The sequence below is a fragment of the Cavia porcellus genome, unplaced genomic scaffold, assembly GCF_034190915.1.
Source record: "Cavia porcellus strain 051 isolate PalLab524CR breed Dunkin Hartley unplaced genomic scaffold, mCavPor4.1 scaffold_31, whole genome shotgun sequence".
Lineage (NCBI taxonomy): Eukaryota > Metazoa > Chordata > Mammalia > Rodentia > Caviidae > Cavia > Cavia porcellus.
Window position 1 is genome coordinate 33,965,186 of NW_026947514.1, and position 20,567 is coordinate 33,985,752.

Below are 20,567 nucleotides of genomic sequence, written 5' to 3' on the forward strand. Positions count from 1 at the left end.
AATATTCTTGGCTCACAAAACTACGTGGGAAAGAAAAACTACGTGGCACAGAAATGGAGTGGAATAAATGAATGCTAATGGAAGGACCATTTCCTTGGCGCATATCTTTTTCAGTAATAGAAATCTGTTTATATCAGCCTACGACTGTTGACTCCCTACGAATCCCTGCAAAGAGACAATTACAGGCACCGGTTTGAGCCAGGGTTGGAAGCACGCTGCTCTTGGTACGCTACTGCGGCTGCGCAGACCGTAGGAAGGGGCGGGGCAGACCCACTTCCGGGCGCGCGTCCGGAGCCCGCGGGACCGCGCCTTTCCCCTGGTGGGCTAAAGCGGCTCGCTGGAGTTCCAGAGTGGGGGGCATGGAGGACGAGAGGATCTTCTCGGATATCTGCGGCGGCCGTCTGGCCCTGCAGCGCCGCTACTACTCGTCTTTCTGCCGGGAGTTCTGCGTCAGCTGCCCTCGGCTCTCGTTGCGCTCGCTCACCTCTGTCACCTGCACAGTGTGGCTAGTAGCCTACGGACTCTTCACTCTGTGCGAGGTAACCGCGAGCCGGGCCCTGGCCGCTCTCGGAGGCGGCGGCCTGGTCGGGGTCGCGGGTGGGAGCGGGGTGGGGGTGGGGGGTGGGGGGAGCCCAGGCCTCGGGTGGGACCCTGCAGGCCATCGGATCTGGGGGCGGGGACTCCCTGGTTCTGGGGAACCTCTGTGCTAGACAGCTCTTTTCATTAGGTTTGGTGCTCTGTGAATCTGCCCAGCGTAACATACGTCTGTTCTTGCACAGCCTAAAAGCTTCACTTCCACAAGCTCTGGGTAGCAGAGGTGCACAGTACTTTAACCCCAGACGAGTATTAGGTGGAGCATCCTCGTCCATCGCTTCTGCTCTGCAGAGGTGTCTCTGCTAACAGAGCCTACTGTGCAGACTTACACAAACTATGCCTCTCCACAAGTAGGGGTGTGTATATAGCTGTAGTGTATTGTTCCTAGCCTGTGGTTTTAAAGACAATTTAATCCTCCCTTCTCCCAATCAATTCCTCAATTTCAAGTGTGCTTTCTAAAGAATTATGAGATTTCAGAACTGAGTAGTTTCTGTGCATAGTTTCCAGCCTCATTCCTATTTTCTCTGAGCCTAAAATTTTACATCTCTAAAATAGAATTAAATATCTGCTTCACAAAGGTTGGCATGGTGGCATACATCTGTGACCCCTGTACCCTGGAGACTGAGGCAGGACGATTATAGTCAATTTGAGATCAGCCTGGGCTACATATCAAGATCTTGTCTCAAAATGAAAAAAGAAAGAAAGAAAGAAAGAGTCTTCAGAGTATTGTAAGGGTAAAGTGCAGTAACTTTATGACAGTACTCAAAAGAATCATCTGAATTGTCCTTTTCCAGGACAGTTCCGATTTCTTATATAGTATGCTTACTATAGTTCTAATTTCTTATATAGTATGCTAATATATTATCCAGGAGTGAGTTGATCACAGGTAATATGTCCGGGTTATTTGTTTCTGTAATTTGCTGCGTCTGTTACTGCACCCATAACAGTACTGTTTTGCAACACTGTATTTTTTGGCATAGAAGTAGGTGACCTAAGACTGCCTTAATCCCCATGCCCCCAGACTTTTTTGAAACAAGGTCTTGCTATGTAGCCCAGGCTGGCCTTGCACTTGTGATCTTCTTGCCTCAGTGCTGAGATTACAGGTGTGCTCCACTACTCCCGAAGACTGTCTTAATTTGTACCACATTGTGTCTACAAGTTTCTTAATAGGCCAGTTGAAATAATATTAAAAGCCCCCTTCCAATTTATTTTATAATACATTTGAATTTTGACACTAGCCTGAGGTCTAGTCATACAGGGAGGAAGAACCCACTGAGTACCATGTGCTGTACTAAATTCCTTGCTTCCACCTTAGAAGAAAACTAAGGCTCAGAAAGTGATAATTTGCCATTAAGTGACAGATCTGAGCTTTAAACCCAGAGCTTTCTTTGAAACATCCCCCCCCTTTTTTTCATTATACCACAGTATAAATGATCTTAAGCAGAATGTTTAAATAAAAGACTGCCTTTATGCCAGCTTCCTTCTTATGCTTGTCTCTCTCATCCTAATAATGACCCAAGTGCCTTGTAAGCAAATGACTTATCTTCTTTTATCTTCTACTCCTGCACTTTATATTTTAAGGTACTGGGGATTGAACTCATGACCATGCGCTTGCAAGGCAGGCGCTTATGCTGCTGAGCTAAATCCCCAGCTCCTGCATTTCTTTAGGGCTCTGTGTTGTACCAACATTTCTAATCTTTCTTTCTTTTCAGAATATCCATGCGGGTAATAAATTTCTGGAGAAGAAATCTGATTGAAGGGATTTACACAAATATCTTAACTCTGATCCAATGAATATGGTATCTAATTCCAAACAAAAAAGTAACGTAGAAAAAGATCCAAGTAGGACATTTTGAGCATTTTATTACTTCTGGCTTTGAATTCCATTTATTTCAATTTAGAATGTTTCCCCCTTTTCCTTTTCAACTAATTATTTCATATCTATCTATAGCTATCACATTCTCTGCTCCAATTAAACCCTGTTTCCTTGCAAGTCTTCGTGAGAGCTATCTCTGTCTGCCTGTTTCTATCTCTGTGTCTGTCTATCTGTCTGTCTCTCTGTGTCTCTTGCTGTCTCACTTTGGTGTTTACAATCAGCACTTTGGTATTCTCCAAAATTTTTTCTGTGTATTAACCTTGCCACTAATAAACCTGTTTGGCAGGGACTGAAGTTTATTCCCTCAGTATTCTTCCATAACACTTATTCAGTATAAGACACTGGCTACACAAGATAGTTAATTAACTCAACGGGGTCTTCTTGGATCATCAGAGACCCAAAGTAGAATCCTCCTTTTTTATATGAAAAGTAAGTATTTCAGGTTTTTTGGTTCTCAGAGTAATATTATTTTCTTCCTATAATTGTATAAAAAATTGAAAATCATTCTTTGCTCAAGGTGGCCCAGAGAAAAACAGACCCAAAGTTTGCAGATCCTTGATCTGATAATTACTCAGTGTTGGGTTCTGTCAAACCAGAGCTAGTTAGGTAAAGGGGTAAAAAGATTTTATTTAGAACCACATGCGGTAGCATATACCTGTAATCCCTGTACTCTGGAAGGCTGAGGCAGAGGAATTTCAAGTTCAAATTCAGCCTAGGCAATTTAGGGTTGATTATTAAATTAGCACATAGTTGGTTTGGCATAGTTCTGGGTGTGGATAATAGGAAGGCCTACGCTGGGTGAGAGTGCTACGCACCCTAAGGACAGGTAGCCTGGATAGAATATAAGGGACAGAAAGAGGACTATTGTTTGTCACTTGTCACTGGGTACTTTGCTTCTTGTCTCTTGCTGCCTTCCACCTGCTATGGGCTATTTCTCCTCTGTGATGCTCCTCTGTTATGTTACCCACCCTTTTAACCAGCCAACTGTGAACTGTAGCCTCTATCAACTGAACCAAGTAAATCTTTCCTCCTTTAACTTTGGATGTTGAGTATTTTGTTTCAGCAACAGAAAAGTAACTAAGTGACTTAGTGAGGTCTTGTCTCAAAACAAAAAATGAAAAAAGTTAGAGATGTAGGTCAATTAGTCCTGGGTTCAATCCCCATTACCTTCACTAAAACAACAACATCAACAAGTTAGGACCTACTGGATAGAAGAAAAGAGACTTCAGTATAGAACTGGTCTCATTTCCAAATATAGCAAGGGTAAGTGAGGATTTATAACATGGAACAGGAAGGAGATCAGTGGCCTCAGGCAAAAGGAAGCATCAGGAGCAAGGTAGAATTCTGGCTGAACCAACTTGTGAAGATTCCTGTAGAAGGCAAGTGCTACAGTTCAGAGCTGGATCTCCCCCAATCCTTGCCTACTTCTTTCAGTACTGGATATTGAACCCAGAGCCTTTACTCTGAACTACATCCTTGGACTGTTTTTTAAAAAATTAATTAATTTACTTATTCTTGAGAAAGCATCTTACTAAGTCATAAATTGCCCAGAACTGACTTGCATTTACAAGTCCTCCTGCCTCAGCCTTCCAGAGTGGGAGTGAAAGGTATACATCCCCACACTGGGCTAAGCTCATTGTAAAGGCTCTCAGTTTGGTGCTTATTGGAAGGGGGCCATGGGAGGTACTGAGTCACAAGCGTATTCTTATCAGTGGCTACTGTGAGTCTTTGCTTTTAGTAATAAGGGAAATTAAAACACATACAAATTGATGGAAAAAAAAAGCTTTAATTAGAAAATAAGAGATATGGTGAGGGAGTTTAGCTTGAGGAATTAATAAAGATTAGGTTGGCCCCTAACAAAGAAGAAAACAAAAAAGTAGGAAAGGGCTCCACCTTGTGGAACTAGAGAGGGCACACTTGGATGGAGGGAATCAGACTGACCCACTCACAAAGGCCAGCTCTGAAGGATGAGCTGGTGGGCTGGGGTCTAGGTGTTCTTTATCTCAGTCCTGATTTCCTGGCTCTGGAATCCTCATGATTGAGAGGCCTTCCGTTCCCATGAAATGAGTGCCTCTGTGGTGGTTTCAGTCTTGTGGGGCTCTGCACTTTCTGGAATCCAGGCCATGACACTTTTAGGACAATGGCTGGAGACTTTGGGACATAGTTGGATGTCCTCAGCCTTGAAAGGGGATGAAATCATGTAAATTCAGGACCAGTCAGGTTTTTTTGTTTTGTTTTGTTTTTATGTTTTGAGACAAGGTCTCACTATGTAGGTTGGCCTTGGGCTCACTTTGTAGCCCAGGTTGGTCTCAAACTTGGAATGATCCTCCTGCCTTAGCCTCCCAAGTACTAGGATTATAGGCATGCGCCACTGTGCCCAGCAGGGCCTATCAACTTTGTTTTGCCAACTTTTAGACATCTCCCAAATGATCGACATATCTGAATGTAGAGGTGAAAAGGGATTTGACCCAAAGATTCACGGTAACACAAGATACAAATGAAGGTAAGCTTTGGGCTACTACTAGTTACCTGTCAGACAATTGTACCAAGGGCAGAGTTACGGTTTTAGTAAAAAACATTTTTAAAACCCTGACTGCCTTAGGAGAAAACAGATACTAAGCATTTACTGAGTAACAAACAGGCCAAGGACTCAAGATTCTGCCTGTACCCTGGTCATGTGGTGACCTCTGACTGTGACATGATGGTGTCAGTGCGACATCAGTCTCTTCCTCTTTTGCTTCTTGACTGCAATGAGTTGAGCAGCCTGCAGTGGGGTGAGCAGCCTGCTTTGTGCCATGTTACACTGCTTTGCCGCAGAACCTACTGACCATCGGCTGAAACCTGCAAAACAGAGCCAAAATAAGTTTCTTCTCCTCCCTGCTTCCCAATCTCCCTTGTGTTGGGGATTGAATCTAGGGCTGTATACATGCTAGGCAAGTGCTATACCTCCAGTCCCAACCTTTTTTCTTTTGAAGTTGTTTATCTCAGGTATTTTATTACAGTAACACATTGATCCACACCAGGGTTATCATATACCAAGAGTGAGAGTTCTCTTAGACTAACTTAGTAAGATCTTTGCTATAGTGTGCTGTGCAGTTCTAACAAAGACAGATGCCAAGGTTGCGGTATAGTTACTTGAGGGGGTATCTAGGCAGTACAAAGAATAATTAAATACTTAAAGGAATGCAGTCCTAAATTACTGAATTTCATTGATTCTAGGTCATCAACAACTTTTTTCTTTACCAGCTTCCTCAATTATAGCTTCTGTGGAAAAAAAAGAAAAATATGCTATGTGAAAAATAAAATACAATAACAAAAATGTTCAACTTCTGAAATGTTAAAAGGGTGTTCATATGTCTTACATCCACAGGAATACGTAACAGCTACTATTATTTGAGCCTTTAACATATCACTTAGTCACAGTCACCTGGGAATAATGCAGAACTGAGCCTTAAAGGATGAGGACTTTTAGTTTAACACAAACAGAAACCATGAGGTAGGAAGGCTCCAGAGTTGATGTGAGAAGTTCATTTAGTTCTGATTCCTCACCTTCCTGCTCTTCCACCCTCACTATGCTCTGCTTGCCCTCAGCCTGGCTCTCTACTTTGGCAGGTATATAGTCAGTCTGGTATCGAAATCTCACAGCAAGGGGATCTTTCTTCCTTGAATGTCTTTAGAAGGTGCGCTGTTTGTTGTCTGGTAAACTTGCCCCCATGTCATTGGCCGGAGTTGTGTCACATGCTCATTTCTGTGCCTACCAGGATTCACTCTGAATTGTATTAGGAAGGATAAATGGCCATTGTCAGATGAGAAATGGTATCTGCTAAAGTGCTAAGCACTGTACAGTTGTTTAGTCTAATTTGGTGCTCCATATTCTGCTGAGGGAGCATGGAAGAAAAGATCTGGGCCTCTTTTGAAAGAATGTCTGAGATTGATGTGATAGTAGATATTTTGCTAGAGGTTCTCCCCAGACCCATTAATTTATAGACTGGATTTATTTTATTGCATATTACTATCAATCCCAAGTAAAAGTGATTTCGCCGTCCAAGCATGTTCCCCTCATTGTTTAACTCACAGTAGAGAAAGGGCCATTGCGGAATGAGTTACCTCCACATTCTAGGAGCTAGTTCCCGTACATTTCTATTGCAGGCTCTTTCAGTGCACGTAGAACTACAAGAACTGTAATGTATTTTCATCCTACTTGGGTTTTCTAGTCTTATGATTTACAGGTGCAAGAATGTTGAAATCGACTATCATGTCTGATTTCTATGCGGAATGAGTTTCCCCACATTCTAGGAACTAGTTAACATACATGTATATTGCAGGCTCTTTGAGCACAAACAGAATCATAAAAAGTGGAATGTATTTTCATCCCAATCGCCTTTCCTAGTGTTATGGTTTACAGGTGTAAGAGTGTTGAAATTGACGATCATGTAGGATGTCTATGGTTTATGAGTTACATCCTCATTCTAGGATCTGGTTCACATACATTGCTTTTGTAGTCTTTTTCAACGCATACAGAATCACAAGAACAGGAATGTATTTTCATCTAAATCAGGTTTTCTAGTCTTAAGGTTTACAGGTGTAAGAGTGTTGAAATTGACTGTCATGTATTTCTATGGTTTATGAGTTACATCCTCATTCTAGGAGCTAGTTCACATAAATTTCTTTCTTAGGCTCTTCCAGTGCACACAGAGTCACAAGAATTGGAATGTATTTTCATCCAAATCAGGTTACCCATTCTTAAGGTTTACAGGTATAAGAGTGTTGAAATTCACTATCATGTGTGGTTTCTATGTGGAATGAGTTACCCCCACGTTCTAGGAGTTAGTTCACATACATTTCTATTGCAGACTGTTTTAGCACAAAGATAATTATAAGAACTAGATTGTATGTTCATTCAGGTTTTCTAGTCTTAAGGTTTACTGGTGTGAAAGTGTAGAAATTGACCATCATGTATGATTTCTATGCGGAATGTGTTACCCCCAAGTTCTAGGACCTAGTTGACATACATTTCTGTTGCAGGCTATTTGGGCAGAGAATGAATCATAAGAACTGGAATGTATTTTCATCCACATCATGTTTGCTAGTGTTAAACTTTACAGGTTTAAGAGTGTTGAAATTGAGTATCATATATGATTTCTATGGGAAATGAGTTACCCCTGTTCTTGAAGCTAGTTCACATACATTTATATTTCAGGCTCTTTTTGTGACACAAATGGGGTTTTCGAGTCTTAAGGTTTACAGGTGTAAGAGTGTTGAAATTGACTATCATGTATGATTTCTATTTGGAATGAGTTACCCCCACGTTCTGGTAGGTAGTTCACATACATTTATGTTGCTGGTCTTTCAGCACAGACAGTATGTCACAAGAAATGTAATATATTTTCATCCAAATTGGGTTTTCCAGTCTTAAGGTTTACATGTATAATAGCATTGAAATTGACTATAATGTATGATTTCTATGGGGAACGAGTTACATCCGCGTTCTAGGAGGTAGTTCACATACATTTTTATTCTCAGCTCTTTCAGCGCACATAAAATCATAAGAACTTTAAGACTATTTCATCAAAATTGGGTTTTCTAGTTTTAAGGTTTAAAGGTATAATTCTGTTGAAATTGACTATCATGCATGATTTGTATGTGGAATGAGTTACCCCAAGTTCTAGGAGCTAGTTCACATATATTACTATTGTAGGCTCTTTTGGCGCACAAAAAGTCACAATACTGGAATGTATTTTCACCCAAATTGGGTTTTCTACTCTTAAGGTTTACAGGTGTAAGAGTATTGAAATTGACTATCATGTATGATTTCTATTTGGAATGAGTTACCTCCACATTCTAGGAGCGAGTGCACATACATTTCTATTGCAGGATCTTTCCATACAGAAAGAAATACGAGAATTGTTATGTATTTTCATCCGTATTGGGTTGTCTAATCATAAGGGTGACTTGTTTTATTTTGGATTGTTTGTCTCACTATTCAGTTCAGGCTGGTCTTGATTTCACTTTGTAGCCCAAACTGGACTCAAACTCACAGTAATCTTCCTACCTCAGTCTTCCAAGTGTGAGATTACAGGTGTGCGCTATCATGCCTGGCACATAGTTGATTTTTATAGCACAGATGCATGCAGAGGCCCTTTTGGAAACCTTACAACCTGTGTCTGGCTCTTTCTTCAGAACAGCACGATCCTCTCAGCAGCCATCTTCATCACTGTCTTAGGCCTGCTTGGTTACCTCCATTTTGTGAAGATTGATCAGGAGACTCTGTTAATCATTGATTCTCTTGGCATCCAAATGACCTCATCCTATGCTTCAGGCAAAGAAAACACTACCTTCATAGAGATGGACAAAGTCAAGGACATTGTCATTAACGAGGCTATTTACATGGTAAGTGTTTAAGATTTGAGTATCACAGTCCTCTCTGGGGGAAGTCTATTCATGGATTGTTCCCAAGGCTTTCTGCACTGAGCTATATCTCTGGTCCTTTTTTGTTTTGAGACAAAATAAAGGCCAGGCTAGGCTTGTATTCTGATCCTCCTGCCTCAGCTGCCCAGAGTGCAGCGATTACTGTGTGTGCTACCACACCCAGTTTAAATTTGAGTCTTAATGCCTAAAATATTTGATGTTGTAGAATTAAATTAAGGACCCTCTAGTCCAGTGTTTGTAGTTCCTTTAGTTGGCTGTATGAACTATAGAAGTGAAACCTACAGTGAAAAGTTAAGTCCCTTTACAGTCATGCTGCATTTAGTGGTGGAAGCCAATCTGAGAAATGCATTGCTTCCTCTCTGCTCAGACACCACAGGATGTGTATACTCAAGTGTAGGTGGATAGGTCATTCAGCCTGGCCTCACAATGCAGTCAGGAGACAGTCAGTGGGAGATGTGTGAGGCTGTTGCCAGCATAACTTGGCATACTGCCTTCAGTGAACTTTTTTATAGTAAAGTTCCTCTCAGGAGCCACATATACTATTAATATAGACTGACATGTTTGTATCTTTCCAGTGTTGGATTTTATTGACTATCAACAGTTCACAAGCTGGGCATGCTAATGTATGCCTATAATCCCAAGCACTTGGGAGGCTGAGGCAGGAGGATCAGCTACAAAGTAAGCTCAAGGCTGGCCTGAACTGCATAGTGAGACCATCTCAAAAAGACAAAATAATTGGCCAGGGATTTAGCTCAGCAGCATAAGCACCTGCTTGGCAAGCACAAGGATGTGAGTTCAATCCCTGGTACCAAAAAAAAAAAAAAAAAAAAAAGAAAGCAAAATATTCATAAGCTGTGTTAGTGTTATTACCTTCACTGAGTACTACAGATTTCACTTGGAGTTGTGTCCTTGGCAGCTACCAGAAGTTTCATTCCAATCTTTTATTATTAATACCTAACACTTAACTGTTCTAGCACTCAAATCATGTCACACAGAAAATGATTAATATAGGGGAAGTATAACTCCCAACCTACTTGATGTCCAAAACACTTAAGTTCGTGTTTTCTAAAATCAAATAATGAATTCTAGGAACAATGGAGGTTCAGAGTAGAAAGAATTTAGAGAAGAAAACTTCTGTCTGAGAGCAACAGAAGGGTGCTCAGAAAGTGGGTTGCCCACCAACCTCATTTTCGAAGGGTGTTTATTGAGCAAAGCCTTGAGGTAGGTGAGGTAGGTTCAAGGTGTGACAGGACTATAATCAGTCAGTAAGATTACAATAGCTTAGGTAATACTGATACAGTGGAAAATCACAAGGTAGGTGTGAGGTAGTACAAGACTATGGTGAACCAATAAGGTTACAAGTAGTTACCTGGGTAATATTGTAATCCACAAATGAGCCCCCAAACTCGAGTTCAAAAAATGAGGCAAAAACATATTTTAAAAAGCAGCACTGATTTATTTTATCCTGGGCCCAGTGACACAGTGCAGTTTGAGTTTGCAAAAGCTGTGTGTCGCTCCTCCATACTTGCAGCCTTCATGTACATATCACAGTTTACAGAGTAAGGGGTTATGGGCATGGATCAGGAAATCTGCTAAGGAAATATTTCCCTTAGCAGAGGACAGAAATCTAGCAGTAATTAACAATTCGTTGTCAGCTTATTCTAGCACCACATCTGTTATTTGTAGAGGGCAACAATGGTTAATATAGCAATTAAGTTAGATTCCTAAGGATTCACAATTCTTTACAGAGGAGAGCATTGATTAACATATCAATTAGGTCACCCAGAGGGGAAAAAATGCATACAGAACAGCCACGTTGCAGGTATTTTGGTATAACGAAGCTCTTTTTGCTAGGGTACAGCAGGTAATACTGACTAAATTGAGGTCAAATTGGGAAGCAAGTCATGTTGGAAGCACACATGGGGTGGACCAGGACTTGCCTGGAAGGGGTGGGTTAAGGAGGTTTGTGATAGAATTGTGGGGGTGGCGGCTGAAAAGATAAGAAATATGAAATATAAATGACCTTTATTTTAAGAATGCAGGGAGAGGGCTGGGGATTTAGCTCAGTGGCATAAGCGCCTGCTTTGCAAGCAGGCAGTCGTGAGTTCGATCCCCGGTACTGATTTAAAAAAAAAAAAGAATGCAGGGAGAAACCCTTGGAACCCCTGGGATGCAGCATCTCCCCCTCCACCCCGGGGCCGGCGATCTCTCCGTGGGACACGTGGACTGGAGGCATACATGTGGCTTAGGTTTGGGGTGGAGCCTGAGGGGTCATTAGGGATGCACAGGTAGCCCATTGGCACTTGTTTGGTGCCAAGGGCAAATTCCTAGGGGTGGGGAAGGTAGGGCCACAGGTAAACTCCTAAGGGTGGGGGAGATGGAGCTCCTTGGTTCTGCCTGAGGCTTTACTGGCTACAGTGTCCTGTCTGAGCCAAAACTCTTTCATACCCCGCCTTATGATTATTATTATCAGGAAAAGGGGCGAAGATTTTTTTTTTTTTGCTGCTTCCAGCTGGAAGGGGGCGCTGTACTGGGGTCTAGGGGAGTCAACGGGATGACTGTTGATGTCCATGTAGAAGCTGGTGCCAGGTGTTTTAGCCAGGACAACTTTATTATTGGTCAATGCATGTATGTTAGACTGGAAAAACAAAGAGACAAGATGTTATGAGGAGGCATGGCACTGTCATATTTAAGGACCCAGGTGAGGCAGAAGGAAAAGTGATAGGATTATTTCCAAAAGATGAAAAATATTTCCAAAAGATGAGAAGTATAAAACAAAAAGCGACCTTTATTCTGAGAACGCGGAGAGAGATGACCGGCACCCCCCACTGCTGGCATCTGGCGATCTCTCTGGCAGACACGTGGCGTGGGGGTATGTAAGTAGCCTCGGTTTGGAGTGGAACCTAAGGGGGGGCATTAGGAATGCACAGGTAGCCCATTGGTCCTAGGTTTGGCGCCATAGGTAAATTCTCAGGGGCGGGAAGATGGCATCACAGGTAAATTCTTAGGGGTGGGGGAGATAGGAGCTTTCTGGTTCCAGTTGAGGCTTTCCTGGCTACAGAGTTCTGTCTGGGCCAAAACCCTTTCATATTCCGTCTTATGATTATGAAAAGGGGCAAAGATTTCCCTCTTTATTTCCTGCTGGCAGAGGGCGCTATACGGGAGCCTAGGGGAGTCGACGGGATGAAGGTTGATGCCCAGGTAGACGCTGGTGCCAGGTGTTTTAGCCAGGACAACTTCACTGGTGAATGCACATATGTTAGACTGGAAAAATAAAGAGACAAGATGTTATGAGGAGACATGGCACTGTCATATTTAAGGACCCAGGTGAGGTAGAGGGAAAGGTGCCTTTGATTTAGACATGTTCCACAGTAAGGCAGAATTCTAAAAATTAAGTGTGAGGTTAGGAGAAATGATGTTATGAGAGGTGATTACTCCCTCATCTGAAAGCATAAAAGTTAAGAGGGTAGGTGTATAAAACTTATCTCCAGTCCAGGAGTTGAACTGGAAAAAATAGGGGGAGCAGGGAAGGTAGTGGCTGTACCAGTATAGGGGAGGTAAGGGCTTAGGCTTTCAGGGATGTCACGTTTAACCAGACAGCTGAGGGTAGAAAGAACTGCAACTGTTATCATATAGAACATTATGAAGATTATCTTACACATGATGTGGGAGTCTTTAGGAAAGACTGTCAAGAGTCCTGCTGTAAAAATGATCATTAATAGAACGTTAGAAATTGGGAACCAAAGTGGATAACAAAACATGACAACCTGTGAGTTGTGGCCGTGAGGCCTTGGTAAGGCAGAGATGAGTAGGAAAAGGATGGTCAGATCTAGGGCCTGAGTGATGCAAAACCAGAATGGCAGTCTAGCAAATTTGATTGCTGTTGAGGTTACCAAGAATATCAGGTATGGGTCACTGTAACTTGGTTGTAGTCCTTGGAATGATTTGCTGCAACAGAATTTTGCAAGTATATCAGCAGTTTCCCTGGTTGTGAGAAAAGCTTTTATGTATCCTGAAAAAGTATAAACAAAGTGAGAAGACAAAATGTATCTGTCAGTCTTGACCAGGGTTATCTGAGAAATTGGTGAATAAGAAAGGAAGGGGGTGGTTTATATCACTGAGGAGAGGTTTACTAGCAGTAACAGGTGTAAGCTGTTGAGGCCTCAGTGTCTGGGCCAGCCTGTATAAACACAAGGGAATAAAAAGCATTTTTAAGATTTAGGACTGTAGAGGGAGTGGTGGAGGGAAGATTTGGCACCACCGGATGGACTGGGAAGAAGCAGTCTGGAACCTGCACGAAATAGGCCCTGTTTGTAAATGGCATAGGTTGACCCTCAATATCCCCTTATAGAGATTGAAGACTTAATATAGCAGCCTGAAAACTCAGGAAGAACTCTGTATATATGGCCTCTATGCCCACAAGTATAGAGAATGTCTTACCTGAGACTTTTAGTGGGACTTGGACTCTGAGATGGGCACCTTAATGGGGGCTGTTGTTGGCCCTGAGCACCATCAGTCTTCAGCAGCAAGTTTAAGCAGATCTGTCAGCGATGAATCTGGCAGTGTTGGCATTTCCTGTGAGGGCTAGAAGTTAGGATGGCTTAGCCACTCTCTGGTGGCTAGGACAGTCCAGTAGCCTGTAAGATCCCAAAGGAACACCAGGATGGGGCACTCTCTTACCCAATGTCTTCTGCTACATTTGAGGCATGGTTCGTGGGGTGGGGGGCAGGCAGCTCCACCTTGTGTCGGTTTACCTGTCTCAGAACTCCAAGTGTCACAAGTGTTATTGTTATCTCTGTTGTTAAAAACATGAAAAGCCATATTAAGGTGGTCTCTGTGGAGTTTGAAGATCAAGTTTTGCCTTTTTGTTTGGGATTTGGTCTACAGTAGAAGATATCTGTAGAACTAAGGAAGTATGCAGGAGTCAAATATAATCAACAGGGTATTTATGACTTTAGTAATGGCTTCTCATAAGGAGGACAAGGTCCAGAGAATTTTAGGAACTGACATGTCATTTATGTCATATATAAGTATCCCTTTATGTTGTTAAAATATCTAATACCATCTGATTTTTGGAGGATGGCCTGTTTTATTAATTTTTACCTTTTTATTTAGGAGAGAAATCAGCTACAATGTTATTTAATATCAGTTGAGTATAGGTAATTATGGCTCGGTGGACTGAGCCAGGGCAGGCAGACAGGCTGGGAAAGGTTTAAGTTGGCTTCTTCCGCAGTGTGGGTCTTGTTTTTTTGTTTTTTTTTTTTTTTTTTTAATTTAAGGAGAAAAAAAAAAAAAAAAAAAAAACAGAAAAAGGGTACATGTAATATAAAATTTAAAAAACAAACAGTAAGAAATCACTAGTTAATAGATTACATATTCTCATCTTAGAAATAGTTGTTCAAGTTACAAAATTGAATCACATAAAGTGAACTTTCAAACAGTGAGAGTGCAAATAGTTTTGTTCAATGATCCAAAAAAACACTCAGTAATATGGTTATCTATCTTATACACTTAAACATATATGCAGTTATAACCTTTAGAGCATTTTCTTTTCTTTTCTTTTTTTTTTTTTTTTTTTTTTTTGTAGAATGACAGTTACACATTTTGGGTTTTACTACTCCCACAGTTCTTATTTTTTTTTTTGAAGAGAGTAAAACCAAATGCGACATATCAGAACAGAGTCAGTCAATTTAAAAGGATGGACATAATAGATAGTGTAAAAACAAAATATAAGGTGAGGGGCTGGGGATTTAGCTCAGCAACATAAGCGCCTGCCTTGTAAGCAGGCAGTCGTGAGTTCGATTCCTGGTACTGATAAAAAGGAAAAAGACCAAAAAAAATTATAAAAAAAATATATAAGGTGATCAACACTGCCATACTGCCTCTTGCTATTTTAAGAAGAATTGGCAGTTATAATAAAATTGAACTAAACAGTAAAGAATAAAACCAAAGCATTGGAGACATTACAGGATTTTAAAAGAAAATAATAGTCAATCAGAATGGGTGTCATTAATGATTCTTATTGTGTTCACAGTTATGCCTATACTTTCGATCTTGGTACTATCAAGCAAAGCAGAATAGCGGGAAATCAGTCAAAACAAGATGGTGAGGGCAATACAGGATTTCAAATCATGTTAATAGGAAATCAAAGTAGGTTACTATACTATATCCTGCTATTTTTTATTTTTCCCTTAATTAAAAAAAATAAAAAGAAAAAAGTAAATAATTTAAAAAGGGGGGGGGTTGAGATAAAAGAGGGCATAACAACAGAACAGCGCAGGTCAAATCATAACCATTTAAGCAAACCAGTGTTTCACCACAAGATATCCTGACATAAAAATAGTTACCATAGTGTCTCTTTCCTTGAAATCTTTGAGTATAACTTCTTATACTGTAGCACCAAACATATCATGACACTATAAAACCATTCAAGAGAATGACATTATTACAGAGTATTTAGAACCAATTGACAGAAAATGAACAATGGTTTCTATATAAACTCCTTGTCTATAAAAGTTTTTGCTTATATTATCGTATATAATAAAATCCAATAAGATAAAACCTTTTAAGACCAATGGAGACTGAAGAATACACGTTTGATGGGACTTCAAAACAAGATGATACTAAATCAGCGCTAGCTATTATGATGTCTTGTTTTCTCCAAAATTGCTGTATCTACCATCCGATCTTCTCTGCCTCATTTCTGTTGAGCTCTTTTTCTGTCGTTTGTTGTCAGTTTGTCATTCTTCATTTCGTTTTCTGTTCCATTCATTGTGGCCTCTCAGCCACTATTTCTGGAATCTTGGTATTTTCTTTTTTTAGACTATCCTGCAGTATTCTCTGTAGAGTTGAATTAGTGGTTGCAAATTCCCCTAGTTCCTCTTTATCCTGGAAGCACTTTGTTTTTCCATCAATTTCTAGGGACAGTTGTGCAGGATATATCAATCTTGGCTGGAGGTTATTATCTTTCAAAGCTTGAATTATTTCCCCCCATGCTCTTCGTGATTTGATGGTTTGTGCCGAGAAGTCTGCTGTAATTCTGATGGGTGTTCCCTTGTAAGTGATCTGTTTCTTGTCTCTGACGGCTTTTAATATTCTGTTCTTATATTGGATTTCTGGAATTTTGATTATTATATGCCTGGATGTAGCTCTGTTTGGGTTGTAGGTTGCTGGGGTCCTGTATGCCTCATATATCTGAATATCTTTACCATTTGCCAAATTAGGGAAATTCTCTTGAATTATTTCTGTGAATAGCTTTTGTAGTCCATTTGTTTGTTCCCCACTTCTTCTCTTATGTTCTTAATCCTTAAGTTATAGATCCTCTTATCATCTTCTAGTTTTTGTATTGTTGCTGTTTGTTTTTTTGTTATTTTTAAGAAGTTTTTCATTTCATGCTCCCATATTACAAATCTGCCCTCCAGTTCAGATAATCTGTCCTTAGTTTCTTTCAAGCTCTTATGCCAGTTTCCGATAGAGTTTTTAGTTTCCTGGTAATCTCTTTGAACCTGCTTCACGTAGTCTATGTTTTCTCTATTTTCTTCATCAAACAATTCTCCCCTTTTTTTCTGTTCTTCCATTCCACCATCTGTTTTTTCTTGGGTGGTGCTTAGCATTTCTCTAACTATTCTGCTTATGTCTTGCTTCAGGTCATTAATAACTTCATTCCTGAACTCATCTATGAGGCTCTGGAGATAGCGCTTTATATCTCTTGGTGCTATGTCTACTATTGCGTGTTTCTCAGGATTGGGGGCCGAGGACCCTTTCTTGTTGCTCCCTCTTCCCATATTCTTTGTTCCTTATATTTAAGCACATATAGGAGGCCCAGCTTCCTTCCCTGTCGGCCACAGTCTGTTTGAATTGCCTGCTAGGTGTTCCCGCCCACTGCAGTGTATTAGGGAGACACAGACCTAGGCAGCCTCTGCTGGGCCTGCCCCTCCAGGTCAACTTACCCCCAAGGCTTCACCTGTAGGGTGCACCTTCAGGGGACCTGAGTTGGGCTAGCCTATTGGGTCTCAGCCAGCGGCGTCTCACAGGCCAGGCACTCCCCACCAATCCCCCTTGAGAGGGGGATATGTGACTAAAGTCACTGCAGCTTCTCATTCCGGAAAGTCTGCCTGGTCCGAGTATGTCCTCCACTGAAGCCTCCTTCTCTATGTAAGGGTCTGATTTGCTCGCTCACTCACCGCAAGTCGATGCAGGGCACCAGCTCAGTCCTGCTCCCAACTCCTTTCAACACTTCCCACTCTCTGAGCTTTCCCGCCTCTCTCCCTGCTGTGCCGACCAGGACGCAACAGCGGCTGCAGGTAATTCAAATCGCAGTTTCCAGTGGCGTGGGTCCAGCTTCCGTGCTGATACCTTATCTGTGCCTCCTGTCTCACCAGGATTGCATTTCCAGATAGTTTCTCTTAATTTAGTTCGTTCCTGGGTAAGCAAAGAATATCCCCTCTAGGGGGCTGGAGGTTTAGCTCAGCGGCATAAGCACCTGCCTTGGAAGCAGGCAGTCATGAGTTCGATCCCCGGTACCGATAAAAACGAAAAAGCCAAAAAAAAAAAAGAATATCCCCTCTTGCCTGGAACTTCCTGTCTGGCACCATTCCTATATTTCAAGTGCGGTTTCTCCGAGAGCCTCAGAGGCTGCTGCTATCTATCCGCCATGTTCTTACAGAATCCAGTGTTGGTCTTGTTTGCATATATCATGTAACCCTTGTTTTGGAAAAGAGTTAGTAGTCCCAGCAAAAGGAATTTATAATTATTTTTTTAATTTTACCATCAGATCAGCAATTATGAATTGTCTTAGTCATATAACTTTAGTTGAGGTATCTCATATAACGCTATGGAGATTAATGAAGGCTTTAATTGATAAACAAGGCTGGTAAAATTACCGGGTGGCCACTTTGCCATTTATCAGCCAAAGTCTTGTCTATTGCCAGCTTATTTGTGGACCAAGAAATAAGATCTCTGAGCCGAGCTGTTGAGCTGCTGTTTATCTGTGTTTGTGGTCAGAGCAGTGCTTGTATTTTGGGGGTGGAGACTGGTCCAGCACGGGGGCAGAGCATATCTAGCATGGGGGCAGTGCATACAGAGTGAAGGCCGGGCGAGCGCTGAGACGTAGGGCACGGGGCGGGCTGGAACTGCCCTGGAAACACGTGCAAGGCGGGGGTGGTGTAAGCCGAGTGGGCTGGGTTGGCGGGCGCATGACGCACTGGGGGGCAGAGTTGAGATGCAGCGTGAAGCCAGGACCCTGCGTGGGGGCTGGGCTACCATGTGAAGCTGGGGCTGCTCGTGGAAGTGCAGCGGGTAGCTAGTCAGACAAGGAGCTGAGCCGCCTCGTGGAGCCAGAACTGCTCGTGGGGCGCACGGGTTAGGGCGTGGCGTTAGAGCCAATCCCGTGCAGAGCTGGAGTACAGCATGAGAGGCGAGACACCGCCCAGAGTTAGGGTGCAGCATGAAAGCCGAAAGCAGCCCGAGCGTATCTGTCAACATTGTTTGGGCACACCTCTCCCATCTCGGCAGGGAATGGGTTGGCATGCATGGCGGGGGTGGGGGGAAGGTGGCAAGGAAACAAAAGGGGACACTGGCAGGAAAGGACACACATTCCCAAAACAAAGGCTTAAAGATAGAGAGTTTTGTAAACTTGTCGTCAGTGTGATAAGCCATAGATCGGTATGGGGTTTTTTGGGGGGGGGACAGGAAGTGGTCCCCAAGATAAAATCTGGTGTGGGGTCTGGCCCATGGAGTAATAGCCAGATAGGCAACAGACCGTGATCTACTAAGTTTAAGTCATCACTTCTACTTGTTTTAGACCGATCGGTGTTTTGGTTCCAAAGCTCGTAATAATCGGCCGTCACCAGTATATATCTGAGTGGATTTTTTTCGTGCAGTTTAGTAATGGCTCTGCCTGTGAGAACTTAAAAAGCTCTGAAGAACGTGAGGGTTCCTCAGTGTGAACCCAGGTTGGTCCAAAAAAACTCTGCCTTGGGCTATCTAAGGACGTGAGAGCGTCACGTGAACCCATGGAAAGGGGAAGAAAACTCGCATGGGGCCTGGCCCAGCTGCAAACTCCAGAGGTTGCTCACCTGTGGTAAATTGGGCTGGTGTTGTTTGCGAACCAGCAGCGACAAGTTTACAGCTCTTGAGTGTAGAAATGAGGAATTAATGCAGGATGCAGTCTGGTCTGCGAAACGGCCTCCCAGACTGGGAGGGCCCCAGGAGAGTCTCTCGTCTGCTGTTCCCAGTCAGGGAAACATATAATAGAATTGTGGGGGTGGTGGGTGAAAAGATAAAAAGTATGAAATATAAATGACCTTTATTTTAAGAATGCGGGGAGAGACCTTCCTGAGCCCCTGGGGTGCAGCATCTCCCCCCGAGGTTGGCGATCTCTCCGTGGGACACGTGGAGTGGAGGCATACATGTAGCTTAGGTTTGGGGTGGAGCCTGAGGGGGCGTTAGGGATGCACAGGTAGCCCATTGGCACTTGTTTGGCGCCAAGGGCAAATTCCTAGGGGTGGAGAAGATAGGGCCACAGGTAAATTCTTAGGGGTTGGGGAGATGGAGCTCCTTGGTTCCGCCTGAGGCTTTACCAGCTACAGTATCCTGTCTGGGCCAAAACTCTTTCAGTTTGGTCCTCCACTTCAAGGCAACTGATGCCTCCCTAGAGTATGAATCACTGCTGTTCATCCCTCAGGAAGTGTATGAGTGAACAGTCTTTTTTTGAAGCCTGCCCTCCAACCACAGTTGTCCTCTGCATTAACTTCTTGAGGACCCAGCCCTGTCTGACTGCCTATAACATTTCTACCTATCTTAGTTACCTGTAATATGGTAATGCTTAAGTTATAGAAACAAAAGAATAAAGAGGCTGTGGGATTTAAAGAGGCATGGAGAGAGCAAAGGCAAAGAGTTATAAATGTGAGAGTCAATGGAGGTGGTGGGGTACTGCTTAATAACTCAGTGGTGGAGCTGTCAAAGTAAATGGTCTGATAGCTTTGAAGTGAGCAGTGTCTAAGGGCAAGGAGGAACTGCCCTGAGCTGAGGCCATTTCTGGTTGTGGCCCCAGGCAGGGGCCATATGTGTATACCAAGTGGTGGGTCAGTGTGCCATGTTATATAGTTTAGACCTGTTGGATTGAGGTGGCTGCATCATTTGTTGGTCTGATATGTTTGATAAAGTTGTTGACCAAGTGTTTGTGATGTGATGCTGATATAAGGGAACGAAACTCCCAGCTTACTAGATGTCCAGTATGAGTTTGTGTTCTCTAAAATGAAAGAATGAATTTTAGGAACATTGGAGGTTAAGAGCAGTATTGAGAGAAAGAATGCTTCTGCCTGAGAGAGAGACAGAAGAGGTCATGAGTGGGTTGCCAAAGATTCTGTCTTTTCTAGGGACTTTTACAGAGTAAAACCATGAGGTAAGATGGGTTCAAGATGGGGAAAACTGGGAATTCACAAGGCCGATGGGCAGGAGGTGGGACAGAACTATGGCCAACCAGTAAGATTAATTGTTCAGGTAAAACTGACCAAATCAAAGACCAATGGGAAAGCGAATCACTTAGTAAGTGGGCATTCTTATGGATCAGTGGCTGTCCCTGTAGGGGCTTGGGATGGTGGCTCCTGGTTCCTTAAGGAGATCCATACCTATTTAGAATATCAATACTTGGGGTGTGGTCGCATTC

The 20,567-nt window shown here is 42.5% G+C and overlaps 1 protein-coding gene and 1 long non-coding RNA gene across 3 annotated transcripts in view; one reads left to right on the forward strand and one right to left on the reverse strand.

Annotated features, from left to right (window-relative positions):
• Nucleotides 1-265: 265 nt before the first annotated feature.
• Pigh (phosphatidylinositol glycan anchor biosynthesis class H) overlaps nt 266-20,567 on the forward strand; it is a 30,118-nt gene continuing 9,816 nt past the window's right edge. For both annotated transcript variants that reach the window (XR_010044896.1, XM_003472362.5), the window contains exons 1-2: nt 266-539; nt 8,651-8,860. Coding sequence is in view for 1 of the 2 variants with exons in the window: in XM_003472362.5 (XP_003472410.1) it covers nt 360-539; nt 8,651-8,860 (390 nt within the window). In the remaining variant the exon portion in view is untranslated. The remainder of the gene's footprint in view (nt 540-8,650; nt 8,861-20,567) is intronic.
• On the reverse strand, nt 11,668-14,398 carry LOC134474211 (uncharacterized). The gene is made up of 2 exons (XR_010044897.1): nt 13,340-14,398; nt 11,668-12,163 (listed from the first exon to the last, which is right to left on the reverse strand). It is a non-coding gene; the product is annotated as an uncharacterized LOC134474211 (long non-coding RNA).